This window comes from Salvelinus fontinalis, chromosome 9 (assembly GCF_029448725.1).
Source record: "Salvelinus fontinalis isolate EN_2023a chromosome 9, ASM2944872v1, whole genome shotgun sequence".
In the NCBI taxonomy this organism is placed as follows: domain Eukaryota; kingdom Metazoa; phylum Chordata; class Actinopteri; order Salmoniformes; family Salmonidae; genus Salvelinus; species Salvelinus fontinalis.
The window spans coordinates 43,427,311-43,442,060 of NC_074673.1; the positions used below are offsets into that span (position 1 = coordinate 43,427,311).

Here is a 14,750-nt window from a genome sequence, read left to right on the forward strand (position 1 = left end):
GGGAGTTTCTCCCATTCTTCTCTGCAGATCCTCTCAAGCATTGTTAGGTTGGATGGGGAGTGTCGCTGCACAGTTATTTTCAGGTCTCTCCAGAGATATTCGATTGGGTTCAAGTCCGGGCTCTGGCTGGGCCATTTAAGGACATTCAGAGACTTGTTCCGAAGCCACTCCTGTGTTGTCCTGGCTGTGCGCTTAGGGTCGTTGTCCCGTTGGAAGGTGAACCTTCACCCTAGTCTGAGGTCCTGAGCAGGTTTTCATCAAGGATCGCTCTGTACCTGACTAGTCTCCCAGTCATCAAAAACATCCCCATAGCACGATGCTGCCACCACCACGCTTCACCGTAGGGATGGTGCCAGGGTTCCTTCAGACGTGACGCTTGGCATTCAGGCCAAAGAGTTTAATCTTGGTTTCAGCAGACCAGAGAATCTTATTTCTCATGGTCTGAGGGTCCTTTAGGTGCTTTTTGTCAAACTCCAAGCGGGTTGTCATGTAGCTTTTACTGAAGAGAGGCCACTCTACCATAAAGGCCTGATTGGTGGAGTGCTGCAGAGATGGTTGTCCTTCTGGAAGGTTCTCCTATCACCACAGAGGAACTCTGGAGCTCTGTCAGAGTCCCTGACCAGAGTCCCTCCACCTCCCTGACCAAGCCCATTCTCCCCCGACTCCTTAGTTTGACCGGGTGGCCAGCTCTTGGAAAAATCTTGGTGGTTACAAACTTTTTCCATTTAAGAATGATGGAGGCCACTGTGTTCTTGGGGACCTTCAGTGCTGCAGACATTTTTTGGTACCCTTCCCCAAATCTGTGCCTCGACACAATCCTGTCTCAGAGCTCTACGTACAATTCTTTCAACTTCATGGCTTGGTTTTTGCTCTGACATGCACTGTCAACTGTGGGACCTTATATAGACAGGTGTGTGTGCCTTTCCAAATCATGTCCAAAAAAATGAATTTACCACAGGTGAACTCTAATCAACTTGTAGAAACATCTCAAGGATGATCAATGGAAACAGGATGCACCTGAGCTCAATTTCGAGTCTCATAGCAAAGGGTCTGAGTACTTATGTAAATAAGGTACCTGTTTTTACTTTGTCATTATGGGGTATTGCGTGTAGATTGATGAGGAAAATAATGAATTTAATCAATTTTAAAACAAGGCTGTAATGTAACAAAATGTGGAAAAAGTCAAGGGGTCTGAATACTTTCTGAATGCACTGTATACTAGGTCAGCTCACATGGGCCAGGAAAAAAACTCCTGGCCCAAATCAAAACACAGTCTTTTCATTTCCTCATTTCTAGTGCAACAGTGATGAACAGTGACGTACTCACAGTGACGATGATGATGGAGGTCTCAGTGATGATCTTCTTGATGAGGGGGTTGAAGGCAGGGTTGGGGTGGTAGTCGAAGGGCTTGAGCTCCCTCACCCAGTTGTCCAGCTGGATAAAGGTCCTGAACACCTGGGTGTCATAGGACCTGTTGACGGCAGGGGACAGAAACTGGAGAACCGTGTCGTTCTTATTCAGAGCCTCCTGGAGGTACTGGGGGACGATGAGAGGAGCAGGAGAGGAGGAGAGGTGAGACCCACAGAATTAAAAAGATGACATGTGCTTATTTTGTTTAGGGTGAGACTGAATTCCATAATGTTACTGTACATATACAGAGGTGAGAAACAACATAATGGCTATAGTCTTTAACCATCATACTATGCTCATTCCAAGACACATACATTTTAGAATCACTATAGGCCTACATTAAATGTTTAGCTTGATTTTGTATTGATTCAGGATCTGCCAAGGCAGCAGCTACTCTTCCTGGGGTCCAGCAACATTAAATCAAATCAAATCAAATGTTATTTGTCACATACACATGGTTAGCAGATGTTAATGCGAGTGTAGCGAAATGCTTGTGCTTCTAGTTCCGACAATGCAGTAATAACCAACAAGTAATCTAACCTAACAATTCCACAACTACTACCTTATACACACAAGTGTAAAGGGATAAAGAATATGTACATAAAGATATATGAATGAGTGATGGTACGGAACGGCATAGGCAAGATGCAGTAGATGGTATAGTGTACAGTCTATACATATGAGATGAGTAATGTAGGGTATGTAAACATAAAGTGGCATAGTTTAAAGTGGCTAGTGATATATTAAGGGTGTCACGCCCTGACCATAGAGAGCTTTTTATTCTCTATGTTGGTTAGGTCGGGGTGTGACTAGGGTGGGTCATCTAGGTAATTATATTCCTATGTTGGCCTGGTATGGTTCCCAATCAGAGCTGTTTATCGTTGTCTCTGATTGGGGATCATATTTAGGCAGCCATTTCCCCTTTGTGCTTTGCGGGATTTTGTTTATGTGTAGTACCTGTGAGCACTGCATTTTCTTCACGTTTCGTTTGTTCGTTTATTGTTTTGCTTTGAGTTTCACATAGTAATAAAAGATGTGGAACCCAGATCACGCTGCGCTTTGGTCCAGTTATTATGACGATCGTGACAAAGGGAAGTTATATACAGTTCAGAACGGCCAGAATATACAGAATATTACCACGGAAAGATTGTGATTTCAACCACACGAGGTCTTTAATAAGTCAACCTTACCAGCCACCAGTTTGTGGGGCTGCAAGTTCCCCTAAGCCCCAAGTCCCTGCCACCCAGGGAGAGAGAGAGGAGCAGAACAGATCAAAGCTGCTTAACCACATCATCAGCTGGAACCTTAATTCCTCTATTCAATTTAGCCTCCAAATGAAATGCATAAAATTGCTGCTTATCCCGCCCAAGGCATCAGGGGACAGGAGTCTGCGTCTGCAAAGCCCCTACAGTAGCTCTGGGTGGACTGTGTGACATTAAGTCAAACTCGCTTGATTATTTCTGGAGGAATCAGAGCTTTTTTGATGCAATCTTCCTGGTTTAAGGAATTATGGTCTATAATGAGGCAGTAATGCAGGCCTATGGCATCTTTCTTCCTGATCACTGAAAGTTAGTTTATGAGGAGTAATTTAACCGTCCATATGTGGTTGCGATAGAGGGGCGGTTTAGGATTTTAGATTTAGGGCTGAGCTGGAATGACTGAGGTTTGATTGACAGATAACCTGATACTGCCAGCGGTGGAGAGAGAGTGAAAGAGAGAGGCAGAGAAAGAGAACGAGAGAGAAAGAGGGAGAGGAATCCATACCTCAGTAGGAATCATGCCGGACCACTCGTCTGCCGAGGCCTGGACCCTCATAATGGCGTTCTGGATGAGGTCAAACCCGGATCCTGTCACCACGATAGTCCTTCCACCACTGAAACAACATCACCGGAAAAAAAGGGACGAAATGAATGGTTTTAACCCACGGGGCCATCACATTCACATTTCATCCAATAGAAGAAATATCACATTAAATCCATTTGATCTCATTTCTACCAGCATTCCTCTGTGTAACCAGAGGAAAAAAACTCGAGACCACCTTTACCCCACACACAGAGACGAGTACAAAGCTCTCCCTCGCCCTCCATTTGGCAAATCTGACCATAATTCTATCCTCCTGATTCCTGCTTACAAGCAAAAACTAAAGCAGGCTGTATCAGTGACTCGCACAATACGGAAGTGGTCAGATGGCGCAGATGCTACGCCACAGGACTGTTTCGCTAGCACAGACTGGAATATGTTCCGGGATTCATCCAATGGTATTGAGGAGTATACCACCTCAGTCACCGGCTTCATCAATAAGTGCATCGACGATGTCGTCTACACAGTGACCGTACGTATATTTCCCAACCAGAAGCCATGGATTATAGGCAACATCCGCACCGAGCTAAAGGCTATAGCTACCGCTTTCAAGGAGCGGGACACTAAAACGGACACATATAATAAATCCTGCTGTGGCAAACAGGCAAAGCATCAATACAGGACTAAGATTGAATCCTACTACACCGGCTCAGACTCTTGTCGGATGTTGCAGGGCTTGAAAAATATTACAAAGAATACAAAGGGAAACCCAGCCGCGAGCTGCCCAGTGACGCGAGCCTACCAGACGAGCTAAATGGCTATTATGCTTGCTTCGAGGCAAGCAACACTGAAGCATGCATGAGAGCACCAGCTGTTCCGGATGACTATGTGATCACGCTCTCCGTAGCCGATGTGAGCAAGACCTTTAAACAGATCAACATTCAATAGGTGTGGGGCCAGACAAATTACCAGGATGTGTATTCAAAGCATGCACGGACCAACTGGCAAGTGTCTTCGTTGACATATTCAAACTCTCCCTGATCGAGTCTGTAATATCTACATGTTTCAAACAGACCATCATAGTCCCTGTGCCCAAGTAAGCGAAGGAAACCTGCTTAAACATCAACACCATCATGCCAGAAACCCTAGACCCACTCCAATTCGCAAACCGCCTCAACAGATCCACAGATGACGCAATCTCAATCACACTCCACACTGCCCTTTCCCACCTGGACAAAAGGAACACCTATGTGAGAATGCTGTTCTTTGACTACAGTTCAACACCATAGTGCCCACTAAGCTCATCACTAAGCTAAGGACCCTGGGACTAAACACCTCCCTCTGCAACTGGATCCTGGACTTCCTGACAGGCCGACCCCATGTGGTAAGGGTAGGCAACAACACATCTGCCATGGTGATCCTCAACACCGGGGTCCCTCAGGGGTGCATGCTTAGTCCCTTCCTGTACTCCCTGTTCACCCACAACTGTGTGGCCAAGCACGACTCCATCACCATCATTAACTTTGCTGATGACACAACAGTGCCATGATAGGCCTGATCACCGACAACGATGAGACAGCTTATAGGGAGAAGGTCAGAGAACTGGCAGTTTGGTGCCAGGACAACAACATCTCCCTCAATGTGAGAATAACAAAATAGATGATCATTGACTATAGGAAAAGGAGGGCCAAACAGACCCCCATTAACATCGACGGGGCTGAAGTGGAGCGGGTCGAGAGTTTCAAGTTCCTTGGTGTCCACAATGAACTATCATGGTCCAAACACACCAAGACAGTTGTGAAGAGGGCACGACGACACCTTTTCCCTCTCAGGAGACTGAAAAGATTTGGCATGGGTCCCCAGATCCTCAGAAAGTTCTACAGTTGCACCATCAAGAGCATCCTGACTGGTTGCATCACTGCCTGGTATGGCAACTGCTCGGCAACTGACCGTAAGGCGCTACAGAGGGTACATCGCTGGGGCCAAGCTTCCTGACATCCCAGACCTATATACTAGGTGGTGTCAGAGGAAGGTCCAAAAAATTGTAAAAGACTCCAGTCACCCAAGTCATAGACTGTTCTCTCTGTTACCGCAAGGCAAGCAGTACCAAGTCTAGGACCGAAAGGCTCCTTAACAGCTTCTACCCCCAAGCCATAAGACTACTGAACAATTAATGAAATTGTCACCCGGACTATTTATATTGTATTTACACTGCTGCTACTCGCTGATATTATTTATACGTAGTCACTTTACAAATTACCTCAACTAATCTGTACCCCCTGTATACAGCCTCATTATTGTTATGTCATTTTCTTGTGTTACTTGTTATTATAAAAAAATGTTTTACTTCCGTTTATTTAGTCAATATTTTCTTACCTCTATTTCTTGAACTGCATTGTTGGTTAAGGGCTTGTAAGCACGAATTTCACGGTAAGGTCTACACATTTAACCGTCCATATGTGGTTGCGATAGCGGTGGGAGGACCATCGGCGGATGGGACAAATTTTGATTTGATTTGACATGGACGCTACAAACTGTTGTCAGCAGAGGGAGCCAGGTGTGTTGGAAATTGAATGCCATTAAACTACACTTTCATTGTCTTACGACAGGTGGCATCATTCTAACGCATCACGTCTCAGTACAGACGGAGTTGTCTTGCTAGTTGATGTGAGACAATGTAGAAGCCTCTACAATAGCTACTTGTCTCTAGAGATCTGATACTCACCACACAAAGCTTCCCTTGGGGTGGTGGTCCAGGATGATGGGGTTCTCCCAGAACTGGAAGGCTGTGGGGACGGCCGTGGTGCTATTCTTCCCATACTTTACCGTGACCATGAGGAGGTCAGAGGGGACCTTGTCTGCCCGGTACTCTCCCATCCTGCAGGTGATGTTCGCACCAAATGCCTCCCTGCAGACAAGGACACAGCCAGGGACATAGTCAGCCAGGGACACAGACCACTCAGAACTAGGGGTCAACAGGCGTCACGGTGCACAGGAGACTAACATGGCAGAACCAGGACAGCTGGGTAATTACTGGGCTTTCATGTTAAAGAAAATCATGGCCAAATTTGAAATGAATGTCTTTTTCAATACATCAACCCTGCTTGCTAGATCTGTACACACTTAAGCTTATAGCACCTGTTATTTTGCACGTTGTCATGCCAAAGAGTTGGCTGAAGTGAAATAATATACAGATGACCAGTGACCAGACCACCGCAACCTTGCCTAATACTAGTCCCTTTCCCAGGATGCAGCAGTACTTACACAGTGCACACCACCCCGCCGACGGTGACGGTGACGTCCTCCCTGGTGGCTGTGTCCAGGTTGGAGCCAGAGATGGTGATGACCATGCCCCCGGCCTTGGCGCCCTTGTCGGGGTGAACCGAGCTGGCTATGGGGTCCTGGAGGATCATGTAAGAAAACACGCTCTGTCATCCTATTCATGTCTCATTTCTTCCCCCACAAGGCTTTCAAAATGCACACACACACACACACACAAACACACACACACACACACACACACAAACACACACACACACACACACACACCCGCCCACCCACCCAACCCCACCCGCATTTCCTTCAATTTGCTGAGTAAACAGTTAGGCGGAGCGGTCCCCTGTGGGGAAGCTTTAGCCGTGTGAGATATAAAGAAAGACAGTCAAATTGCTCCAGCGTACCCTGTTAAGGCACCAGAGGAAATGGAAGTGGCATATCGCACATTCTAATATAATACACAAAACTATAATATACAAAACTCAATTTCATCTTATCGTTCTGGGCATTACCTGCCAGTGTAATGTGGCGGTACCAGAGTAGTTTATTCAACAGAACATTATTACACTTAAATGTCATGCCCTTCATGCGTACTGATAAGGGGCTCTTTAATACAGCGTCTGCATAGCTGGGAAATTGAAAATAAAACAATGGTGATAACATAACCAAATCAGGTAAACACTTCATGAGTCCGCCCTCCCATCCAGAAGTGTAGGACTGTGATTGAAGTGAAGACATGCGGTAGGTTAGCTACCCGGTATGTGAAGAAAACGGAGGACGTTCCTCTCTTCCCTCCCTCCAGCTCCACCTCCACCGGACCCCAGTTGGTGCTCAGCGGGTCCAAGGGGCCGATCTCACACACCACACTAGAAACCAGGGAGGAAGGAATACATTTCCGAGGGCTCGTGTACATTTGGGAGAGGCCGCCTCTGTTTAGGGTTGTTACAGGACAGCATCTACACAGTACACGACAGAATACACAACGCGCCACGGTACAACCCCTTCTGCCGCCCATCTACACACACTCAGAGAAAGGGTAACTGCGGGCGTGTTCCATAGGACGCTGGTCTAAAGCAGTGCACTATAAAGGGAATAGGGGGCCATTTGGTGTGTTACCTGGTGGAGACAGCGTATCTGTCCTCCTGGTGTATGCAGGGGACCCCCACCACACTGACAGCCTTGATGTCCTCCTTGTGGATGCCCAGGTTGGAGCCCTTGATGGTGACAGAGATGCCCCCCTTCACGGGACCGTAGCGAGGAATGATCTGAGAGGGGGATTGGGAACAGCTTTAAGATGAAAGGCTTTTAGGTTACTATACAGTACCCTACCGCTTTTGGATGAAAGTGTACACAGTAGTTTACAGAGTAGCACCATGAAATAAGACACAAACTCGTGCAATGTGACCCCACAGTCTGTGAAAGACTGTGTTCAGGACTGTAGCCCAGTCTTTAGAATTGACAATTGATCACGTGTGGGCATTTGACAGCCATTGAACAGACCTCATTGTCAGTAGCTACTGGGGGATGAAATAAGACCAATCATCGAAGTGAACATCAAAATGTCTAGTCAGTCAGTGATAATCAATAGTCGATTTTGTTGCAGGTTCAAAGACAGGTTGTTAGTATAGAGTGAAGAGATGACTGCTGTACCGTGGGTGTCACTCACGTCAGTGATCTGTGGGTCAGGGCACTCTGTGTCCTGCGGGTCCTCTGTGGCCTGGTCAATACACAGCTTCTCATAGACACACGACTTTCTCTTGGCGCACCACACACAGCTGTACTTAGGAGCTGCGTTCTTACACAGGCTGCAATCCTCCCGGCCCAGTGAGCAGTTATATAGGGTCACTGTGAAGGAAGAGGAGAGGGGTGCCGTAGAATACTAGGACAATTCTGTCATTTCATGCTTTTGGACCAATTCACTTAGATGATGGCAAAGAGTATGTCGGTAAATGTATACATGTATTAATGCTTCCCCTATTGTCATTTTATGTCCACATAGTCCTTTGGGATGTTGTAAACAGCAGTGGTGTAAAGTATTTTAGTAAAAATGTGTTTTTTGGGGTATCTGTACTTTACTTTACTATTTATATTTTTGACAGCTTCTACTTTTACTTCACTACATTCCTAAAGAAAATATTGTACTTTTTACTCCATACATTTTCCCTGACACCCAAAAGTAATAGTTACAATTTGAATGCTTAGCAATACAGGAAAATGGTCAAGAGAACATGCCTGGTCATCTACTGCCTCTGATCTGGCAGACTCACTAAACACACATGCTTCGTTTGTAAATTATGTTATAAATTAAATAAATTATTATAAATTATTTAAAAAACAAGAAAATTGTGCCGTCTGGTTTGCTTAATATAATGAATATGAAATGATTTATGCTTTTACTTTTGATACTTAAGTATATTTAAAACCAAATACTTTTAGACTTTTACTCAAGTAGTATTTTACTGGGTAACTTTCACTTTTCAATTAAGGTATCTTTACTTTTACATGACAATTGGGTACTTTTTCCACCACGGGTCAACAAGGTTGCATATTGGCATGTACCACTTACCATTCAGCGTGCTGTCTATCTTCTTGCCCGTCTCTTTGTCCTTCACGTAGAACAGAACGTTGGTTTCCTGTGACTTATCGAAGGAAAACTAGAGACGGGAACACAACAAATTATTAATCCAGTGATTAATGACACTTCACATTTCCAAAATAAGCCAGAGAAAAGTTCTCCTTATAACTTATACACTTTGGCAACCATTCAGAAACAGCAGAAGATGTCTGAAAATAAGTATCTGTACTGTTTCAAAGATGTTTTCCAATCACAGCAAAGACAGTTTGAGGATATAAACAAAAAATGGTTTTTGTCCATGAGGGGGTGCTATAATATCAAACTGAGGTAAAGTGACCATACAATACAACATCCTGACCAAGCAACACCTTAGAACCCTTCACCCCTGACAGACAGAGTGAAGTGAGTGCTACTATTGACAGCTGTGGGTCAATAAGCAGTACCGACGTACATTAAAACCGCTGAAACTGTAGAAGGGCCCGTCTTCAGACCTGACGTCCTTCAAGTTCCTCATCAGCTCTGTGCCGATGGTGAACGTCCGGTCCTGCAGAGGAGGAGAGGGTTAGTTTTATACATGCTCAGGAACAAAAGGGTTCAATTCAATGTTACTGTAGTCGGATTCATCACTAACTAGTGCCTACTGCTCTTTTAACTTTCATAGATTCTAAATGTAAACCTAATAGAACAGCTATATCAAATATTTAAAAATGTAATTTACCCGGTACACATCCAGATTGATGCCCTCGAAGCTGATGGTGGTTTTGAACCCAACAGGAATAAGCACAGGATCAGGGTTTTCAAACTGGGGACACCTCGCCCCCTAAACAGACACGGAAATGAAATGACAATATCACAAATGAACATTTCAGAGCAATTGCATTTTTGTACTTCAGCAGATAATCTCTCATCCAGACGGATCATTTGTCAGTTCTCTGAAGTATCTGTTGTCTTGCAAATTTGACATTCCATGCAAAAGCGTACGACTCCAACCAATCTTAATGTATATTAAGCCGTTTAACGGAGCACCTACCTGTCTGTGTTTGATGATTTGAGGGCCCAACACAGTGCCATCCATGTCCTGGCAGGTGTGTTCCTGGGTGTTCCACTGGCAGCCCCATGGACTGGCCACACACGACATACACCTAGGACACCGGGAGGCACACTCATTTAAAAGAAAGGTCAACCTGTGACAGTATTCCTGTAACTGTACCCATGTTGTGGATGGTAAATATATCTCTTTACCTTCCAATAAACAAAGCTCATTCATCACATGCTTCCTCCAGATGAAAAAACAACACAGGAAGCAGCAACAGAAGAAACAACACATATGTTGGAGATGGACTTATATTTCTGGATTAATGAAAAGGAACCTGAAGTCATTTCCTCCAGGTTGGTAATAAAAAAAGGGTCAAAATGCAGGAGATGCATTCAATCCCAGTATCATGAATCCCAGTTTACCCATCTCTTATATCACATCAGGAACGGAACCCATCTCTTGTTCACATGCTGCTATTCATTTCCATCAAAGTTGTCAGCACAATGAGCCCAGAGAGTGAGGTAGAGAGAGTGGAGTAGAGAGAGTGGGGTAGAGAGAGTGGGGTAGAGAGACTGGAGTAGAGAGACTGGGGTAGAAAGAGTGCAGTACAGAGAGAGGGGTAGAGAGAGTGCGGTACAGAGAGTGGGGTAGAGAGAGTCGGGTAGAGAGAGTGGAGTAGAGAGAGTGGGGTACAGAGAGTGTAGTACAGAGAGTGGGGTAGAAAGAGTGGGGTAGAGAGAGTGCAGTGCAGAGAGTGGGGTAGAGAGAGTGCAGTACAGATAGTAGGGAGGAGAGAGTGGGGTAGAGAGAGTGGAGTAGAGAGAGTGGGATAGAGAGAGTGGGGTAGAGAGAGTGCAGTACGGAGAGTGGGGAGGAGAGAGTGGGGTAGAGAGAGTGGGGTAGAGAGAGTGCAGAACAGAGAGTGGGGTAGAGAGAGTGAGGTAGAGAGAGTGCAGTACAGAATGGGGAGGAGAGAGTGGGGTAAAGAGAGTGGGGCAGCGAGAGTGCAGTACAGAGAGTGGAGTAGAGAGAGTGGTGTAGAGGGAGTGCAGTACAGAGAGTGGGGTATAGAGAGTGGAGTAGAGAGAGTGGGGTAGAGAAAGTGGGGTAGAGAAAGTGGGGTAGAGAGAGTGCAGTATAAAGAGTGGGTTGGAGAGAGTGGAGTACAGAGAGTGGGGTGGAGAGAGTGGGGTAGAGAAAGTGGGGTAGAGAGAGTGGGGTAGAGAGAGTGCAGTATAGAGAGTGGGTTGGAGAGAGTGGAGTACAGAGAGTGGGGAGGAGAGAGTGGGGTAGAGAAAGTGGGGTAGAGAGAGTGCAGTACAGAGAGTGGGGTAGAGAGAGTGGGGTAGAGATATTTCAGTACAGAGAGTGGGGTAGAGAGAGTGCAGTACAGAGAGTGGGGTAGAGGGAGTGGGGTAGAGAGAGTGAGGTAGGGAGAGCAGTACAGAGAGTGAGGTAGAGAGAGTGGGGTAGAGAGAGTGCAGTATAGAGAGTGGGTTGGAGAGAGTGGAGTACAGAGAGTGGGGAGGAGAGAGTGGGGTAGAGAAAGTGGGGTAGAGAGAGTGCAGTACAGAGAGTGGGGTAGAGAGAGTGGGGTAGAGATATTTCAGTACAGAGAGTGGGGTAGAGAGAGTGCAGTACAGAGAGTGGGGTAGAGAGAGTGAGGTAGGGAGAGCAGTACAGAGAGTGAGGTAGAGAGAGTGGGGTAGAGAGAGTGCAGTACAGAGAGTGGGGTAGAGAGAGTGGAGTACGGAGAGTGGGGTAGAGAGAGTGGAGTAGAGAGAGTGGAGTACGGAGAGTGAGGTAGAGAGAGTGTAGTGCAGAGAGTGGGGCAGAGAGAGTGGGGTAGAGAGAGTGCAGTACAGAAAGTGCAGTACAGAGAGTGGGGTAGAGAGAGTGGGATAGAGAAGTGGGGTAGAGAGAGTGCAGTACAGAGAGTGGGGTAGAAAGAGTGGGGTAGAGAGAGTGGGTAGCGATAGTGCAGTGCAGAGAGTGGGGTAGAGAGAGTGTGGTAGAGAGAGTGGGGTAGCGAGAGTGCAGTGGAGAGAGTGGGGTAGAGAGAGTGGGGTAGAGAGAGTGCAGTACAGAGAGTGGGGTAGAGAGAGTGGGGTAGAGAGAGTGGAGTACAGAGAGTGGGGAGGAGAGAGTGGAGTACAGAGAGTGGGGTAGAGAGAGTGGGGTAGAGAGAGTGGGGAGGAGAGAGTGGGGTAGAGAAAGTGGGGAGGAGAGAGTGGGGTAGAGAAAGTGGGGTAGAGAGATTGCAGTACAGAGAGTGGGGTAGAGAGAGTGCAGTACAGAGAGTGGGGTAGAGAGAGTGGGGTAGATATTTCAGTACAGAGAGTGGGGTAGAGAGAGTGCAGTACAGAGAGTGGGGTAGAGGGATTGGGGTAGAGAGAGTGAGGTAGGGAGAGCAGTACAGAGAGTGAGGTAGAGAGAGTGGGGTAGAGAGAGTGGAGTGCAGAGAGTGGGGTAGAGAGAGTGGGGTAGAGAGAGTGCAGTACAGAAAGTGCAGTACAGAGAGTGCAGTACAGAGAGTGGGGTAGAGAGAGTGGGATAGAGAGAGTGCAGTAGAGAGAGTGGGGTAGAGAGATTGCAGTACAGAGATTGGGGTAGAGAGAGTGGGGTACAGACAGTGGGGTAGAGAGAGTGGGATAGAGAGAGTGCAGTAGAGAGAGTGGGATAGAGAGTGAGGTAGAGAGATTGCAGTACAGAGAGTGGGGTAGAGAGAGTGGAGTACAGAGAGTTGGGTAGAGAGAGTGGGGTAGAGAAAGTGGGGTAGAGAAAGTGGGGTAGAGAGAGTGGGAAAGAGAGAGTGGGGAGGAGAGAGTGGGGTAGAGATATTTCAGTACAGAGAGTGGGGTAGAGAGAGTGCAGTACAGAGAGTGGGGTAGAGGGAGTGGGGTAGAGAGAGTGGAGTACAGAGAGAGAGTGGGGTAGAGAGAGTGGGGTACAGACAGTGGGGTAGAGAGAGTGGGATAGAGAGAGTGGGGTAGAGAGAGTGGAGTACAGAGAGAGAGTGGGGTAGAGAGAGTTGGGTAGAGAGAGTGGGGTAGAGAGAGAGTGGGGTTGTGAGAGAGTGGGGTTGTGAGAGTGGAATACAGAGAGAGAGTGGGGTAGAGAGAGTGGGATAGAGAGAGTGCAGTAGAGAGAGTGGGGTAGAGAGATTGCAGTACAGAGAATCCAGTACAGAGAGTGGGGTAGAGAGAGTGGGGTACAGACAGTGGGGTAGAGAGAGTGGGATAGAGAGAGTGGGGTAGAGAGAGTGGAGTACAGAGAGAGAGTGGGGTAGAGAGAGTGGAGTACAGAGAGTTGGGTAGAGAGAGTGGGGTAGAGAGAGAGTGGGGTTGTGAGAGTGGAATACAGAGAGAGAGTGGGGTAGAGAGAGTGCGGTAGAGAGAGTGGAGTACAGAGAGAGAGTGGGGTAGAGAGAGTGGGGTAGAGAGAGTGGAGTACAGAGAGTTGGGTAGAGAGAGTGGGGTAGAGATAGAGTGGGGTTGTGATAGTGGAATACAGAGAGAGAGTGGGGTAGAGAGAGTGGAGTACAGAGAGTTAACTCACGGTGTGTTTTCTGCTTTCCTCATAGTGGCTGAACAGTTATAGAACTTGAACTCCCTGGTGGCCAGCTCCACAGACTCATTCACAAAGATCTTAATGGGCACCGCCACAAAATCTACAGGAACAGAGAGGAGCAGAGAGGAACAGAGAGGAGCAGAGAGGAACAGATGAGGGGCAGAGAGGAACAGAGAGGAGCAGAGAGGAACAGAGAGGAGCAGAGGGGAACAGAGCGGAACAGAGAGGAGCAGAGAGGAACAGAGAGGAGCAGAGAGGAACAGAGAGGAGCAGAGAGGAACAGAGAGGAGCAGAGAGGAGCAGAGAGGAACAGAGAGGAACAGAGAGGAGCAGAGAGGAGCAGAGCGGAACAGAGAGGAACAGAGAGGAGCAGAGAGGAACAGAGAGGAGCAGAGAGGAACAGAAAGGAGCAGAGAAGAACAGAGAGGAACAGAGAGGAACAGAAAGGAGCAGAGCGGAACAGAGAGGAACAGAGAGGAACAGAGAGGAGCAGAGCGGAACAGAGAGGAGCAGAGCGGAACAGAGAGGTGCAGAGAGGAACATAGAGGAGCAGAGAGGAACAGAGAGGAGCAGAGCGGAACAGAGAGGAACAGAGAGGAGCAGAGCGGAACAGAGAGGAACAGAGATCAGCAGAGAGGAACAGAGAGGAGCAGAGAGGAACAGAGATGAGCAGAGAGGAACAGAGATGAGCAGAGCGGAACAGAGAGGAACAGAGAGGAGCAGAGAGGAACAGAGAGGAACAGAGAGGAACAGAGAGGAGCAGAGATGTACAGAGAGGAGCAGAGAGGTACAGAGAGGAACAGAGATCAGCAGAGAGGAACAGAGAGGAGCAGAGAGGAACAGAGATGAGCAGAGAGGAACAGAGATGAACAGAGAGGAGCAGAGAGGAACAGAGATGAGCAGAGAGGAACAGAGAGGAGCAGAGAGGAGCAGAGCGGAACAGAGAGGAGCAGAGAGGAACAGAGAGGAACAGAGATGAGCAGAGAGGAGCAGAGATGAGCAGAGAGGAACAGAGAGGAGCAGAGAGGAACAGAAAGGAGCAGAGAGGAACAGAGAGGAGCAGAGAGGAACAGAGATGAGCAG

The 14,750-nt window shown here is 47.3% G+C and overlaps 1 protein-coding gene across 1 annotated transcript in view; it reads right to left on the bottom strand.

Annotated features, from left to right (window-relative positions):
- plxnb2b (plexin b2b) overlaps positions 1 to 14,750 on the bottom strand; it is a 197,595-nt gene that overhangs the window by 17,256 nt on the left and 165,589 nt on the right. The window contains exons 9-20 of the mRNA XM_055934523.1: positions 13,656 to 13,767; positions 10,092 to 10,203; positions 9,780 to 9,881; positions 9,513 to 9,605; positions 9,053 to 9,140; positions 8,153 to 8,331; positions 7,603 to 7,751; positions 7,241 to 7,352; positions 6,475 to 6,611; positions 5,936 to 6,118; positions 3,175 to 3,283; positions 1,327 to 1,536 (exon numbers count right to left, since the gene is read on the bottom strand). Of these exons, the coding sequence (XP_055790498.1) occupies positions 1,327 to 1,536; positions 3,175 to 3,283; positions 5,936 to 6,118; positions 6,475 to 6,611; positions 7,241 to 7,352; positions 7,603 to 7,751; positions 8,153 to 8,331; positions 9,053 to 9,140; positions 9,513 to 9,605; positions 9,780 to 9,881; positions 10,092 to 10,203; positions 13,656 to 13,767 (1,586 nt within the window). The remainder of the gene's footprint in view (positions 1 to 1,326; positions 1,537 to 3,174; positions 3,284 to 5,935; positions 6,119 to 6,474; positions 6,612 to 7,240; positions 7,353 to 7,602; positions 7,752 to 8,152; positions 8,332 to 9,052; positions 9,141 to 9,512; positions 9,606 to 9,779; positions 9,882 to 10,091; positions 10,204 to 13,655; positions 13,768 to 14,750) is intronic.